The sequence below is a fragment of the Astatotilapia calliptera genome, chromosome 16 (assembly GCF_964374335.1).
Source record: "Astatotilapia calliptera chromosome 16, fAstCal68.1, whole genome shotgun sequence".
NCBI classification, from domain to species: domain Eukaryota; kingdom Metazoa; phylum Chordata; class Actinopteri; order Cichliformes; family Cichlidae; genus Astatotilapia; species Astatotilapia calliptera.
Genome location: NC_137437.1, coordinates 5,031,962 through 5,048,268, shown reverse-complemented (window position 1 = coordinate 5,048,268; position 16,307 = coordinate 5,031,962). Strand labels below are relative to the sequence as shown.

The window sequence follows — 16,307 nt, the reverse complement described above, 5'->3', positions numbered from 1 at the left end:
ATGGTGTTTAGAATGATAAAAATTGCAGTAGTGCAAGAATAAAATATATCATGTTATTAGATTTAATTTTATCACAGTTCTAAAGAAATATAAGACACTCACATCACTAGCAATGTCCCTGCTCTTCTTGGAGATGACCAGTGGGATGTATTCATGGTTCAGCTGGTAGCTTGAAGCCTTCGACTCGTCCCAGTTTGATTTGTAGAGTTTCTAAAACCACAAAAGGTATATGCAAAGTTTAAGAAAAGCCTGGCACAATACATGTATATAACACAGAACTTACAATAAATAAATTAGAAATCTAGAAAGGATTTGATTATTATTTTTACGTTACCTCACTGATGATCTTAGCCACCTCCCTGCTATGGGCCAGTTGAGGAGTATCATCTGAGCCAATATAATGACCCTTTTCTGCATTGAAAGTCTCTTTGTACTTCAACTATTAGAGAAAAAATAACTTTTTTTCAGATCATTGCTCACCGGTTTTCCGATCGAGAGTCATTTTAAATATTAGATTTTGCATACATCACTCAGGTTGGCAGCATTAATCTTTGCCAAAACTATCTCTGGCCGGTCCACAACCAGGGTGAATCTTCCAAAACCTTCTTGGGCAGTCTTCTTGTAAAGTCTCTGTAAATAAAACAGAGCAGTGAGGCAAGACACAATGACACAACATGTGATTAAAAAAACCAACTGAAAAAGAGGCTGAATGTCATGTAATGCAGTAAACATACATCATTGAGAATCTCCTGGGCCTTCTTGACCTTCACATGTTCAACAGAGTCAGCTGCTACCCAGCCACAGCCTCGGAGCCATTCCAGATCTGACTTATAGACGTGCTAGAGATCGAAAGCAAGATGCATGTTAGGAAGTCAAGACAGACGTTTCTGTCAGATTATTATGTCAATATGATTAATAGTTACAAATGTGCTTTACATCGCTTTGCAGATCATAGGCTTTGCGAGCCTGGATAACATCGTTGGAGTCTGGCATGCACGTCCACTGGTGCAGGCGAGTTCTGTAGTTGTCGTCGTTGACTTGGATCTGACATTTCTTAGCCAGTTCAAACTGCAGCATGTCCACTGGCAGGTTGAACTTGGTCTTGGACTTGTTGAAGTCCTTCTTGTACAGAGCATCGCTGGCGATCTTGGCTGAGTTCAGAGCCAGCATGAGCAGAGGGTCGTCTTGGACGCTGAGAGCACCAATGTGGTGACCGACCTGCTTACGGTATCCCTCCAGGTATTTATGCTACAAGACAGGCAAAAAAAAAAAGAAAGAACTTATTTTTACCACATTATTAAGTTGTCAGTTAAATCAAACCTGATTAAATTTTATCCTACTACTTACTTTGCTTTGCACTTTAGTTGTCTGGATGCACTGCTTGATTGGTACAGCATCTGGAGGCATGAAGTATCCTGTAGCTTTGACCTTATCCCATTCTTTGGTGTACAGTTTCTACAAAAGATAATGTATCACTTATTTTGCTAATAATAAAGCAGGAACTGCACAAGGCTGAAATTTGCTGAGTTAAAATATGCAGAAAATGCATCATATATGCCATCAGTCTTACCGGGTGAACATTCTTCGCCACTTCTCTGGCTGTGGCAAGAGATGGTGTGTCCACCAATGAGTACTTGGTCTTGTCCTGGTGCCAGGCCTCACGATATTTAGCCTGAGCAACGTGGGAGATCAAAATTCAGCTACCTGGAATTTGCCACTAGCACTATTTTGCCACACGGTTCACATTAAGAACAAAAAGTCAAAACCAAGCAGCATTTTGATGACAGGCAATCATCCCCACCTCATTCAGGACTTCAGCAGCATTCCTGGCACGGACTAAGTCAATTCTGTCAGCTGGAACCATGAATTGCTGTTTATCCAACTTGATCCGATAGCCTCTCTATACAAGAAAGAAATGGAAGAAACTATTCAGTGTGCATACACATACTTTTTATTTGTTTTTAAGTCTTAGTGAGGTACAAACTTACATCAGCCAGGATCTTCTGCGCATGCTTCACCTTCAACACCTCTACGGACTCATGTGGCATCCATCCACATCCACGTATCCACTCCATATCAGCTTTGTAAACAGCCTGAGAAAAGAAAGCAGGCAGATAATTTATGCAACTGTACACTATAGGACAAAAGTTGAAACATTGTTACTGGATGAACTGGACTGAAGAGTGAAAACAATAGTATTAGAGGAAAAACTGTAATGTATTTTATCCACTGTAAAAACAGTAAAAAGTGTATTTGGCTGCCGAATGAGTAAAACGAGTAAAAGGATTTACATTTAATAAATGTTTATGATCTGTTCTCTACTTTCTGACTACACTGACACTATTGATTGGTAGAATACTACCCACATGTGCAACTATAAACTTACATCACTCTGGAGATCGTAGGCCTTTCTGGCCTGAACCACATCATTGGAGTCTGGCAGGCACGTCCACTGGTGCAGGTGAGTTCTGTAGTTGAAGTCGTTGACTTGGATCTGGCATTTCTTGGCCAGTTCCAGATTGAGCATGTCCACTGGCAGGTGGAACTTGGTCTTGGACTTGTTGAAGTCCTTCTTGTACAAAACATCACTGGCGATCTTGCCTGAGTTCAGAGCCAGCACGATTAGAGGGTCGTCCTGGACACTGAGAGCCCCAATGTGGTGACCGACCTGTTTTCGGTATCCCGTCTTGTACTTGTACTAAAGGGAGCAGAAATTAAAGGTTAATGCAAGTAGGACTAGACGTAGTCAGCAAGTAGATCATTTCTTAATGTTAATTTTGTTTTGTTTTTTTAACTTACATCACTGATAATATCTCTGGAAGCTTTAGCCTTTAGCACAGAGATAGCATCCTCCTTGATATGGTAGGCTCCTGCTTTCTGGTCATCCCATGCCTTTGTGTACAATTTCTGCACAGAACAAGAAATAAAGTTTTAAAAAAATCAACAAATAAATCAACAAAAATTGTGCGTCTGCACAGACAAGTTAAAAAGTAAACACTGGTAAAGTAAACACAAACGTACATTGCTGATATTAACAGCGTTGGCCTTGGCGAGTTCAAAGGTGGGGGTGTCGGGTGGCACATGAATGGTGAGCTTGTCTTTATCCCAGACTTCCCTATATTTCCTCTGTCAGAGATAAAAAAAAAAAAAGAAGAACATTAACTGCTTCATCTTATCCACTTGAATAGATATTTTTATCAAATATTTGGGTTTCACAATTTAAAAAAAAAATCCAAGAAACTACAGAAAGATGTTACTCACATCGCTGAGGTTTTCAGCATTTTGCTTGGACAAGACAATAGCTGGGAGGTCAACGACACTGGTGAACTTGACCGTACTTGGGTGTTGGCGGTAGAGCCTTTCATTTAAGACAGTCTGGGCATGCTTCACTTTGACGACATCTATACAGTCCTGAGGTGACCAGCCGCATCCCCTGAGCCACTCCAGATCAGCTTTGTACACAGCCTACAAACACAAAAATCAGTTTGAACCTAATTAAATACAGAATTTGTTCATGTATGGTTTGAATTTGACAAACTGTGGGATGACTCAAAATGGATGTAAAAAGGTCTATTTAATCAGTTAGAGACAGATAGAGGCTTAAATGTTCTGAAAATAATTGAACAATCGATTAAAATCCAAAAAGTGCTTTCTACAACAATAGCATGTACTTACATCACTCTGCAAATCATAGACTTTTCTAGCCTGCACAACATCATTGGAGTCTGGCAGGCACGTCCACTGGTGCAGGTAAGTTCTGTAGTTGAAGTCGTTGACTTGGATCTGGCATTTCTTGGCCAGTTCAATTGTCAGCATATCTACTGGGAGGTGGAACTTGGTCTTGGTCTTGTTAAAGTCTTTCTTATAGACATTGTCGCTGGCAATCTTCCCTGCATTAGCGGCCAGCATAATTAGTGGATCATCTTTCACACTGAGAGCACCGATGTGATGGCCACACTGCTTGCGGAAACCAGCCTTGTATTTGTACTGGAAATATGGATAGAAATAATGCATCAGTTTCAAAATAAATTCAAAAATAACCCTACATTTACTGTGGTGAAGCAACAAAAAGACAAACTGGAGCAAGTGGGAAACATAAACTTACATCACTGATGATGTTTCTGGAAGCCTTGGCTGATATAACAGAGATTGCATCCTTGGGAAGGTAGTAGCCTTTGTTGATCATTTCCATATAGCCTTCACGATAAAATTTCTGGAGATAAAAGAATAATGCTTTTAGGGTCTCATGTTCTATACACTGTAATACAAAGAGCAGTACCTATGAAAACATAATCATTTGTACCATGCTAACATGTTGTAAAACCTATGCAAGAAGAGACTGTATTACCAGACTGGTGTTGAGTTTATTCTGCTGGGCCAAGATGATCTCTGGGGTGTCAGGCATTACATGAATGTTGGTCTTATCATTCTCCCAGGCAGCAATGTAGGCTTTCTGTAAAAAGCAGATTAATATACTCAGTATACATAAAATGACTCAAAGCCCTACAAAATAAAAAGTTAGTGTCATTGGTGTGACACAAAAAGAACCTCATATACTTTTGATGCACTACTTTTAAAGACCTGGCTCCCACAGAACAATAATGGATAAGATGTGCTATCTGTACCTTGTCCATAACCTGGGCATTGGCCTGAGCAAGGGCATATGGCATGTCAGCTGTATTAGCAGTGAACTTGAAGTTGCTGGGATGCTGACGATACTTTCTCTCACTCAGAATCTCTGCCGCTTTCTTGGCTTTCTCCACATCAATTGAACCAATTGGCACCCATCCCATTCCCTTGATCCATTCCATGTCAGCCTTATACACAGCCTGCAAGCCGAAGGAGAAGAAGAACCACAGGTCACAGCTACAGATAAGCCACAGAAGACAGAGACTGGAGCTAATATTCAGCAAAAAGTGATAAGTGCTCACATCACTCTGCAGGTCATAAGCCTTTCTGGCCTGAACCACATCATTGGAGTCTGGCAGGCACGTCCAGTTGTGCAGGTGAGTTCTGTAGTTGAAGTCGTTGACTTGGATCTGGCATTTCTTGGCCAGTTCCAGATTGAGCATGTCCACTGGCAGGTGGAACTTGGTCTTGGACTTGTTGAAGTCCTTCTTGTACAAAACATCACTGGCGATCTTGCCCGAATTCAAAGCCAACACAATTAGAGGGTCGTCCTGGACACTGAGAGCCCCAATGTGGTGACCGACCTGTTTTCGGTATCCCGTCTTGTACTTATACTGTGTGGCGAGCAGGAAGGAAATCAAAGTTAAGACAATAAATTTAAGCAAATAAAGTCAATAACAGAGAAGGAAAAACAATGTCACCTACATCGCTGATGATTTCTCTTCCATGTTTGGCAGCAACGACAGAGACAGCATCGGGCTTGAGGTCATAGCCCTTTCTGAAAATATCCTCAACGGCTTCCTTGTATATTTTCTGAAGGAAAGAGAAAATAAATAGTTACATTTAATCTGGGAATTCTCAAGCTAATTTTAGCCAGTCATATGTTAGCAAGTACACAGAGGACAAACTACTATTCCCTTCAATATGCCACTCTTGTTTTTTTTTTTATAAACTTTTCAAGAATCACATATTTATATTTGATAATAATCATTGAATCATTTCAAATGCAAAAATACAAATTGAGACATAGGAGAATATTTTTATCTGCACATGAAGAAAAAAAACCCCTAAAAAAATCAATTTTATCTACTTGGATTTTATTGTCCTAATCATTTGTGCAGACAAAAAGTACCTGGCTGATGTTGTAAGCATTAGCTTTGGCAAGCAACAGCTCAGGGGTGTCAGGGGGCACATGGACCTTAATCTTTTCAGCATCCCAAGCAGCAACGTAGGTTCTCTGTGGTGGGAAACACAAAAGACAGAATGAAACAGAAAGTGCAAACAAGAGGACTTAACAGAAGGCAAATCAATGGAATTACAAACATAATACACTTTACCTTGTTCATGATATCAGCATTTGTTTTGGCTAAGACTAAAGGCATGGAGGTCATGTCTGTCTTATATTTCAGTGTGTCAGGTCTCTGCTTATAGAGGCGGTCGCTGAGGATTTTTGCAGCGTTCTTGGCCTTCAGCACGTCCAGTGATCCAATGGGGATCCATCCAACACCAACAACCTCATCCAAGTCAGCTTTGTATACAGCCTAGAAAAGTATACATGAATTCGAACATCAGAACACAAGAATAGTGACAAAATCAGCAGCATGGTTCACTGAGTATCCCGCAAAAGGACTTACGTCACTCTGGAGATCGTAGGCCTTTCTGGCCTGAACCACATCATTGGAGTCTGGCAGGCACGTCCACTGGTGCAGGTGAGTTCTGTAGTTGAAGTCGTTGACTTGGATCTGGCATTTCTTGGCCAGTTCCAGATTGAGCATGTCCACTGGCAGGTTGAACTTGGTCTTGGACTTGTTGAAGTCCTTCTTGTACAGAGCATCACTGGCAATCTTGGCTGAGTTCAGAGCCAGCATGACAAGGGGGTCGTCGTGGATGCTGCGAGCGCCGATGTGGTGACCAACTTGCTTACGGTATCCTGTCTTGTACTTGTACTGGATAAAATTAGCCGAAAAAAAATTTATGTTACAAGTAGAACGATGCTTAAATTATGTTAAAGTGTCAGTAAACAGACACTTGGTACAGTATGACCACTTACGTCACTGATGATTTCCCTGGAGGCCTTAGCAGCCTTTACAGAGATTGCATCCACAGGGAGGAAATAGCCTTTCTTGATAGTTTCTTCATATCCTTGTCTGTATAGTTTCTGCAAAATAAGACATATGCACATTTTTTTAACTAAACTTCAACCTTTACTTTAACTTTCAATGTTCTAGTTTTGGCACCTAATTATAAAGTGATAAGGTTTGCTTAAGGGATCATATTCGCCAAGTCTACTGTAAGAATATCAGTGTGCTAGTAACTCAAGCCAAAGCATTCTGAATGAAGCTTAATGTCTTAATGAGTACACTTAACTCCTAACAGGTATTTTCCATTTTTTTGAAATTATTATAAATATTGAAAATATTTTGAAAGTATTCTTGTTGACATAATAAATCATGCTCTGAAATGATACTAACTTTGCTCATGGTTATTGCATTTTGTTGTGAGAGGACGATCTCAGGAGTGTCAGGTTTAATGTGCAGCGTGGTCTTGTCCTTCTCCCATGCTTCAGTGTAGAGGCGCTGGAAAAAACACAAATAATGCAGCGTTAATTAATGATTCTGACAAAAGTGATAACCAGATAGAAATGGCTTTGAAAGTCTTTAATGAAGAATTCTACCTTGTTCATGGTTAGGGCGTTATTCTTTGCCAGCACAAGATTCATGGCATCTACTGGGCTGGTAAATGGAACTTTGCTGGGATGCTGGCGGTACTTCCTTTCACTCAAAACTTCTGCAGCCTTCTTTGCTTTCTCCACATCAAGCGAGCCAATGGGGACCCAACCCAGGCCCTGGAGCCACTTCAGGTCAGCTTTGTAGACAGCCTGACATACACGGCAGAACAGCCTTGTGATATACTTTTAGTAGCACAAACACAGAATTAAAAAGCAATAAAAAGAATCATGAAAACAACTATTACATCACTCTGCAGGTCATATGCATGTCTGGCCTGGACCACATCATTGGAGTCTGGCAGGCACGTCCAGTTGTGCAGGTGAGTTCTGTAGTTGAAGTCGTTGACTTGGATCTGGCATTTCTTGGCCAGTTCCAGATTGAGCATGTCCACTGGCAGGTGGAACTTGGTCTTGGACTTGTTGAAGTCCTTCTTGTACAGAGCATCGCTGGCAATCTTGGCTGAGTTCAGAGCCAGCATGACGAGGGGGTCGTCCTGGATGCTGCGAGCACCGATGTGGTGACCGACCTGCTTACGGTATCCTGTCTTGTACTTGTACTGGATGAAAAATAAAATATTATCATCAATGTCTTTGAACAGTTTTATACATTGTGTATGATGAATTTTATTGATTATTATTTTCTTATACATTTACATATTACCAAGCCCTTTACAGTGCCGTATCAAATCTATTATACCTATATCGCACTATTATTTATTCTTATGTAAATAATTCAGATTAAAGACACACATCACTGGCAATGTCCCTGGAAGCTCTCGCCGCAATGACGGAAATGGCATCATTGCGCAGATCATAGCCCTTCTTCTTGGAGTCTTCATATGCCTGCTTGTACTTTTTCTGTAAGGAAACACAATGATCCAACAGATGGAAGTTATATACATTTAAAATTCATAAGTGATGTGAGTCTTTCTACACCACAAATGCCTACATACCACACTGTAGTTAACGTTGTTTGCTTTGGCCAGAAGGACATCCATAGCATCGGGCATGAGATGGATCTTTGTCTTCTCGTTCTCCCAAGCTTCAATGTATGCTTTCTGCAGTAACAAAAACAGATAATGAGCAACTGTTTACATTACTACTTGTAAATGTATATATACATTTTATAATAACTTAATTTAAATACAACATCCAGTATGGCTGACGTAGATTTCAAATGGGATTTCATACCTTGTTCATAACCTGAGCATTGGCCTTAGCCAGTGCTATGGGCATGTCTTCAGTGGATATTTTAAACTTGTAGTTGCTCGGGTGCTGACGATACTTTCTCTCATTCAGGATCTCACCAGCTTTCTTCACCTTCTCAACATCTAATGAACCTATTGGCACCCAACCAATACCCTGCAAAATCTTCAGATCCTCCTTGTACACAGCCTTGAGGAAAAAAGGATTTATTATGATTAAAAATATTCTAAAACTGGAAAATATATTTATTAATTAACATGATTATTTTACACCACTGAAATTCAAAGACTCACATCACTCTGCAGGTCATATGCATGTCTGGCCTGGACCACATCATTGGAGTCTGGCAGGCACGTCCACTGGTGCAGGTGAGTTCTGTAGTTGAAGTCGTTGACTTGGATCTGGCATTTCTTGGCCAGTTCCAGATTGAGCATGTCCACTGGCAGGTGGAACCTGGTCTTGGACTTGTTGAAGTCCTTCTTGTACAGAACATCACTGGCAATCTTGGCTGAGTTCAGAGCCAGCATGAGCAGAGGGTCGTCCTGGATGCTGCGAGCACCGATGTGGTGACCGACCTGTTTACGGTATCCTGTCTTGTACTTGTACTGTGAAAATAATGATTGGAGTTAGCGGGGTCTGATATTTAAATATAAAAGTTTATCATTGTTCAGATCCAGTGAGCTTACATCACTGGCAATGTCCCTGGAAGCTCTGGCTGCAATGATGGATATGGCGTCATTTCGCATATCGTAGCCCTTCTTCTTGGAATCTTCATATGCCTGCTTGTACTTTTTCTGTTCATGATCACAAAAAACAGATTTTAAACATGTAATAAAAACAAAAAATAATAGTGTTCAGAATCATGAATACTTAAATACCTGCCTTGACATCTTATCAAGATATTAATGCAATAAATTCAATGATCTGAATTAATTATTCAAAACAAATGTTTAAATTGCTTAAACAGTAAAACGTTTTAATTTCCTACATACCACACTGTAGTTAACATTGTTTGCTTTAGCCAGAAGGACATCCATAGCATCAGGCATGACATGGATCTTTGTCTTCACGTTCTCCCAGGCTTCAATGTATGCTCTCTGTAATCATGGAAAAATGTAAACACTATCAACCATGAAGCTGTGCACAGAATCATTTCTTTACCATGTCAGCATTAGTACTTCACCAGAGTCATTCTGTATTAGTTATACTTTGCTGCATTTTGAGTGTTATTGAATTTTTACCTTGTTCATAACCTGAGCATTGGCCTTAGCCAGTGCTATGGGCATGTCTTCAGTGGATATTTTAAAACCATATTTGCTCGGGTGCTGACGATACTTTCTCTCACTCAGGATCTCACCAGCTTTCTTCACCTTCTCAACATCTAATGAACCTATTGGCACCCAACCAATACCCTGCAAAATCTTCAGATCCTCCTTGTACACAGCCTAGAAAAAAAGAAAGAAAGTGTTGTGGCAAAAGTTGGCAGATATACAAAAAACTATATGTAGAAATATAGAATATAGAAACTGTATATATATATAAATTATAAATATATACACACATCACTCTGCAGGTCATATGCATGTCTGGCCTGGACCACATCATTGGAGTCTGGCAGGCACGTCCACTGGTGCAGGTGAGTTCTGTAGTTGAAGTCATTGACTTGGATCTGGCATTTCTTGGCCAGTTCCAGATTGAGCATGTCCACTGGCAGGTGGAACCTGGTCTTGGACTTGTTGAAGTCCTTCTTGTACAGAGCATCGCTGGCAATCTTGGCTGAGTTCAGAGCCAGCATGAGCAGAGGGTCGTCCTGGATGCTGCGAGCACCGATGTGGTGACCGACCTGTTTACGGTATCCTGTCTTGTACTTGTACTGGATGAAAAATAAAATAATATCATCACTGCCTTTAAACAGTTTTATACATGCTGTACAATGGGTTTTATTATTTAAAAAAATTCATGTATGCATTAATAAGCCCTATAAATCAATATCAAAACTAATATATTTGCACTATTATTATGATACAATTAGTATATTTTTTTATGTAAATAATTCAGATTAAAGACACACATCACTGGCAATGTCCCTGGAAGCTCTCGCCGCAATGACGGAAATGGCATCATTGCGCAGATCATAGCCCTTCTTCTTGGAGTCTTCATATGCCTGCTTGTACTTTTTCTGTAAGGAAACACAATGATCCAACAGATGGAAGTTATATACATTTAAAATTCATAAGTGATGTGAGTCTTTCTACACCACAAATGCCTACATACCACACTGTAGTTAACGTTGTTTGCTTTAGCCAGAAGGACATCCATAGCATCGGGCATGAGATGGATCTTTGTCTTCTCGTTCTCCCAGGCTTCAATGTATGCTTTCTGCAGTAACAAAAATGAAAAAAAAAAAAGACAAAAAGTACTTACATTGTGACCTCTGTGTGAATTTTACAATAACTTAATTTACATACAACATCCAGTATGGCTGATGGAGGTTTTAAATGGGATTTCATACCTTATTCATAACCTGAGCATTGGCCTTAGCCAGTGCTATGGGCATGTCTTCAGTGGATATTTTAAACTTGTAGTTGCTCGGTTGCTGACGATACTTTCTCTCACTCAGGATCTCACCAGCTTTCTTCACCTTCTCAACATCTAATGAACCTATTGGCACCCAACCAATACCCTGCAGCATCTTCAGATCCTCCTTGTACACAGCCTGGAAGAAAAAACAAAAACCAAGAATGATTTGCAATGATTGAATCTGGTGGACAACAAAAACGATATATAGTAAAAAAACACGAGTCCTGCAATATAATAATATTTTCATAATATAAATTATTAAAATATACTCACATCACTTTGTATGTTATACGCATGTCTGGCCTGGACCACATCATTGGAGTCTGGCAGGCATGTCCAGTTGTGCAGTCGGGTGATGTAGTTGAAATGGTTGACTTGAATCTGGTTCTTCTTGGCCAGTTCAAAGGCCATCATGTCCACTGGCAGGTGGAACTTGGTCTTGGACTTGTTGAAGTCCTTCTTGTACAGAGCATCACTGGCAATCTTGGCTGAATTCAGAGCCAGCATGAGCAGAGGGTCATCCTGGATGCTGCGAGCACCGATGTGGTGACCCACTTGCTTACGGTATCCTGTCTTGTACTTGTACTAAAAAAGCAATAGTGTGACGTTTAGTCACCAAACAGCATATTAGAATAAATGTTCACATAAAGCAATACAGCAAAGAGAATATAAACTGACACTTACATCACTAGCAATTGTAGTGGAAGCTTTAGCAGCTTGGACGGCAATGGCATCGCTACGAAGATTATGGCCCTTCTTCTTGGATAGTTCATGATCCAACTTGTACAGTTTCTATAGCAAGAAATAATGTCAACAAGGAAACCATGTCTACCTTCAAATGGACATGCTAATAGTATTAGTGTAATTGTTTTCCTAACTGTCATCCATATCATTACAGACAGGAAACTGCATATTATACGATACCTCACTGTAGTTCTTCCTGTTTTCCCGTGCCAGAACAATGCCCATTGCATCAGGCATGACATGGACTGAAGTCTTGTCTTTTTCCCAGGCTTTGATGTAGGATTGCTAAAGAAGCAAAATGTAATTATCGGCTTCACATAAAGTAAAGAGAAAGTACTTTTCAGTTATATTCATGACCAGTGTTGGGAAGGTTACTTTAAAAATGTAACTACAGATTACAGATTACATGCCCCAAAATGTATTTTGTAACGTATTCCGTTACGTTACTCAATGAGAGTAAAGTATTCTGATTACTTTGGATTACTTAATATATTATCATGCTTTTTACAACTACATGAATGAACTATTGCTGTGTTACTATTACTGAAGGTTACTCGCCATACCAATACCAACTAGATTTTTAAATCTTGATATAAAATGAGTAACAGTAGGTGGACATTAGGTAAGGCTGCACTTATTGCAGCGATCTTGTATAGAAAACTGTTCCGCGCATATATAAAACAGGTCCGCGGCTCCGAACCGTAGTAAATGGTAACATGTGCCGCGAGATTGAGACACGGGCATTAGAGGCTCTTAATGCGTGTTTTGTTTGGGTTTCCACCGGCGTGGAATTACCAGAAATATAGAGTTCATAGTCTTATGAAACAGGAAAAGACTGCCGTGTAATCCATTCATTTCAACAAAGTAACTGTATTCTGAATACCACCTTTTTAAACGGTAACTGTAACAGAATACAGTTACTCATATTTTGTATTTTAAATACGTAACGGCGGTACATGTATTCGGTTACTCCCCAACACTGTTCATGACAGATTCTCTTCTGTACCTTATCCATAATCTGGTTGTTGGTAGTGGCCAGTGTCAAGTCCATAGAGTGCATATCTTTGGTGAATTTGAAGTTGGTAGGAGGCTGACGATACAGTTTCTCATTGAGGGCCTTCCCTGCTGATTTTACTTTCTCAACATCCAGCGATCCAATAGGGACCCATCCTATTCCTTTGATGTAGTGCTCATACTCACTCTTGTACTGGTTCTGCGGGGAATACACAAATGTTTATTTCACAGTGGTAGCAATTGTGTAAAATTGTTATCTGTTCAAACTTTTACACATACATCACTGGCAATAAACTGCATGTTACGAGCAAGTTCCAGGTTCATGGCATCAGGCAGGAGAGCATTAGTGTGCTGAATGTGTCTGTATCCAGCCATAGTCTGAGCAGCAGAAGCCTGCTTGGCATGGACCACACTGAGCATGTCCACTGGGGAGTGATACTTCAGCTTGGCCTTGTGGTAGTCCTTCTTGTAGTTCTTGTCACTCTGCATCTTTGCCAACTCCATGTAGTGAACCAGCAGAGGATCGTCCTGGAGGCTGCGGAAGCCAACATGGTGGCCTCTCGCCTTCTCATAAGCCAATTTGTACTTGTACTGTAATAATAAATACACACTTGGTCAGCATGTGTGATGGGCTGTAGGAAATAAACCCCTTGACTTGCTACATTTACTTTATTTTCTACTTACGTTGCTGGCAATGGTGGTGCCAGCCTTGGCAGCCAGAATGGGGATAGCATCTGCTTTGAGGTTGTAGCCTTTATTAGCCATCTCCACAACACCAGCTTTGTAAAGTTTCTGAAATTACATATGACTAAGGTAAGTGATTTGCATTATTAACAGCCTAATAAATAACAAGACTCAGCAGGTTTATTAATTTGACGGATTCCCCTTACATTGCTCATATTGAGGGCATTAGCCTTTGCAAGGAGAATCTCAGGAGCATCTGGCATAATATGAACAGTCAGTTTGTCCTTTTCCCATGCAGCAGTGTATGCTTTCTGCAAGAAAAAATCATTAGAAAAATCAAATAATAGTGTCAGTTCTGAACAATGTTTTTGACAATATTGTGTGGCTTTGTTCTCCAATTAAAGTTAAAAGATTTCACCTTGTTCATGATCTGATTGTTGGCAGTAGCCAGAGTCAAGTCCATGGAGTCCATCAGCTTGCTGTACTTGAGGTTGGATGGATGAGTGCGGTATTTCTTTTCACTAAGAATTTGACCGCCAACTTTAGCAGTCTCAACTGAAAGTGATCCAATAGGGACCCATCCTATTCCTTTGATGTAGTGCTCATACTCACTCTTGTACTGGTTCTGAGGGGAATACACAATTGTTTTTTCACAGCTATGCACAATAAGGGCAGTAACTGTGTAAAATTGTTATCTATTCAAATTGTTATACATACATCACTGGCAATAAACTGCATGTTACGAGCAAGTTCCAGGTTTATGGCATCAGGCAGGAGAGCATTAGTGTGCTGAATGTGTCTGTATCCAGCCATAGTCTGAGCAGCAGAAGCCTGCTTGGCATGGACCACACTGAGCATGTCCACTGGGGTGTGATACTTCAGCTTGGCCTTGTGGTAGTCCTTCTTGTAGTTCTTGTCACTCTGCATCTTTGCCACTTGCATGTAGTGAACCAGCAGAGGATCATCCTGGAGGCTGCGGAAGCCAACATGGTGGCCTCTCGCCTTCTCATAAGCCAATTTGTACTTGTACTGTAACAATAAATGTGCACTTGGTCAGCATCTGTAATGGGCTGTAGGAAATAAACTCCTTAACTTGCTAGATTTGCTTTATTGTCTACTTACGTTGCTGGCAATGGTGGTGCCAGCCTTGGCAGCCAGAATGGGGATAGCATCTGCTTTGAGGTTGTAGCCTTTATTAGCCATCTCCACAACACCAGCTTTGTAAAGTTTCTGTGAAAACATATACAATGACAGAAAGGTCACGCTACAGTTAAGGATCATACATATATTATATAGCCATGGCTTACAGCATAATGGTTAGATAAGATATAGATGTTAAATCATATAAATAATTGAATAAATAATAATAAATATAATTTGTAATGCCTTACATTGCTCATGTTCAGAGCATTAGCCTTCGCCAGCAGAATCTCAGGAGCGTCTGGCATGACATGGGTGGTCACTTTGTCCTTCTCCCAGGCTGCGGTGTATGCTTTCTGTAGGTCAAGAAATCAGTGAAAGGGGTCAATCACAATTTTTATCACAAACAAGACTATCTCTATTTTGAGACCCTATACAACACATCTGAAAATACTGCACCTTGTTCATGATCTGGTTGTTGGCACTAGCCAAAGCCAAGTCCATGGAGTCCATCAGTTTGCTAAACTTGAAATTTGATGGATGAGTGCGGTACTTATTTTCACTCTGAATCTGACCGCCAACCTTGGCAGTTTCAACAGCAAGCGAGCCAATAGGGACCCATCCAATGCCTTTGACAAAGTTATTCCAGTCAGATTTGTAATCATTCTGGAAAAAAAAGTCATGACGCAAATTAGTTCCAAAGTAAAGATAAATGATCTTTTGTAGTTCAAATCTGGTTTTTATTATTTTTTTAAAATGGCATACATATGACTATCTTTGCTACTTACATCACTTGACTGGAGGTTCATGGTTCGACACAGCCGCAGGTGCATGTTGTCAGGGAGAAGCAAGTAGCTGTGAGGGATCTTCTTGTATCCAGCCATTGTCTGAACAGCAGAAGCCTGCTTGGCATGAGCCACACTGAGCATGTCCACTGGGGTATGATACTTCAGCTTGGCCTTGTGGTAGTCCTTCTTGTAGTTCTTGTCACTCTGCATTCTGGCCACCTCCATGTAGTGAACCAGCAGAGGATCGTCCTGGAGGCTGCGGAAGCCAACATGGTGGCCTCTCGCCTTCTCATAAGCCTTTTTGTACTGGACCTAAAGAAAAAAAAAAGAAAAAGTGATGTGTTGATTCTTTCTTTTTTACAGTTAAATTTAGTTAAATTTATTACATGCATTTATTACATACATTGCTGGCAATATGCCTGCCGTGCTTGGCATGCAGGATGGGAATAGCATCAGGCTTCATGTCATATCCCTTGGCAATGTCTTCCACCCACTTGTGCCTGTAATGACTCTGCAAATAAACAGCAAAGTGTTACAACAACTTTTTGCACAACTATGCTCATATACACCTTGAACCTCAGGAAATTGCTATTGCTTCAACTTGCATATTCAGTTAAATAATTTGTGCTCTAACCTCGCTAATAGTCTGGGCATTAAACTTAGCCTGGAGAAACTCGGGGCAGTCAGATGGCAGATGGTAGGTGTGCATGAACTTCTCTCCAGAAGCTTTGTATGTAGTCTAGTCAGAGAAAAGAAACAACAGTGAATGTTTAAAGAATCTCTACATAAGTATC

The 16,307-nt window shown here is 40.4% G+C and overlaps 1 protein-coding gene across 1 annotated transcript in view; it reads right to left on the bottom strand.

The window, feature by feature from the left end:
• neb (nebulin) overlaps positions 1–16,307 on the bottom strand; it is a 69,081-nt gene that overhangs the window by 30,878 nt on the left and 21,896 nt on the right. The window contains exons 31-82 of the mRNA XM_080291026.1: positions 16,148–16,252; positions 15,917–16,024; positions 15,514–15,825; positions 15,185–15,391; positions 14,977–15,081; positions 14,708–14,815; positions 14,303–14,614; positions 14,004–14,210; positions 13,792–13,896; positions 13,586–13,693; positions 13,181–13,492; positions 12,894–13,100; positions 12,068–12,172; positions 11,828–11,935; positions 11,417–11,728; positions 11,076–11,279; positions 10,838–10,942; positions 10,635–10,742; positions 10,125–10,436; positions 9,805–10,008; positions 9,556–9,660; positions 9,250–9,357; positions 8,857–9,168; positions 8,549–8,752; positions 8,311–8,415; positions 8,108–8,215; positions 7,603–7,914; positions 7,304–7,507; positions 7,101–7,205; positions 6,680–6,787; positions 6,264–6,575; positions 5,967–6,170; positions 5,762–5,866; positions 5,335–5,442; positions 4,932–5,243; positions 4,626–4,829; positions 4,349–4,453; positions 4,106–4,213; positions 3,676–3,987; positions 3,262–3,465; positions 3,022–3,126; positions 2,800–2,907; positions 2,387–2,698; positions 1,989–2,093; positions 1,802–1,900; positions 1,571–1,672; positions 1,348–1,455; positions 937–1,248; positions 735–839; positions 526–630; positions 335–439; positions 103–210 (exon numbers count right to left, since the gene is read on the bottom strand). Coding sequence (XP_080147152.1) covers positions 103–210; positions 335–439; positions 526–630; positions 735–839; positions 937–1,248; positions 1,348–1,455; positions 1,571–1,672; positions 1,802–1,900; positions 1,989–2,093; positions 2,387–2,698; positions 2,800–2,907; positions 3,022–3,126; positions 3,262–3,465; positions 3,676–3,987; positions 4,106–4,213; positions 4,349–4,453; positions 4,626–4,829; positions 4,932–5,243; positions 5,335–5,442; positions 5,762–5,866; positions 5,967–6,170; positions 6,264–6,575; positions 6,680–6,787; positions 7,101–7,205; positions 7,304–7,507; positions 7,603–7,914; positions 8,108–8,215; positions 8,311–8,415; positions 8,549–8,752; positions 8,857–9,168; positions 9,250–9,357; positions 9,556–9,660; positions 9,805–10,008; positions 10,125–10,436; positions 10,635–10,742; positions 10,838–10,942; positions 11,076–11,279; positions 11,417–11,728; positions 11,828–11,935; positions 12,068–12,172; positions 12,894–13,100; positions 13,181–13,492; positions 13,586–13,693; positions 13,792–13,896; positions 14,004–14,210; positions 14,303–14,614; positions 14,708–14,815; positions 14,977–15,081; positions 15,185–15,391; positions 15,514–15,825; positions 15,917–16,024; positions 16,148–16,252 — 8,973 coding nt within the window. The remainder of the gene's footprint in view (positions 1–102; positions 211–334; positions 440–525; positions 631–734; positions 840–936; positions 1,249–1,347; positions 1,456–1,570; positions 1,673–1,801; positions 1,901–1,988; positions 2,094–2,386; positions 2,699–2,799; positions 2,908–3,021; positions 3,127–3,261; positions 3,466–3,675; positions 3,988–4,105; positions 4,214–4,348; positions 4,454–4,625; positions 4,830–4,931; positions 5,244–5,334; positions 5,443–5,761; positions 5,867–5,966; positions 6,171–6,263; positions 6,576–6,679; positions 6,788–7,100; positions 7,206–7,303; positions 7,508–7,602; positions 7,915–8,107; positions 8,216–8,310; positions 8,416–8,548; positions 8,753–8,856; positions 9,169–9,249; positions 9,358–9,555; positions 9,661–9,804; positions 10,009–10,124; positions 10,437–10,634; positions 10,743–10,837; positions 10,943–11,075; positions 11,280–11,416; positions 11,729–11,827; positions 11,936–12,067; positions 12,173–12,893; positions 13,101–13,180; positions 13,493–13,585; positions 13,694–13,791; positions 13,897–14,003; positions 14,211–14,302; positions 14,615–14,707; positions 14,816–14,976; positions 15,082–15,184; positions 15,392–15,513; positions 15,826–15,916; positions 16,025–16,147; positions 16,253–16,307) is intronic.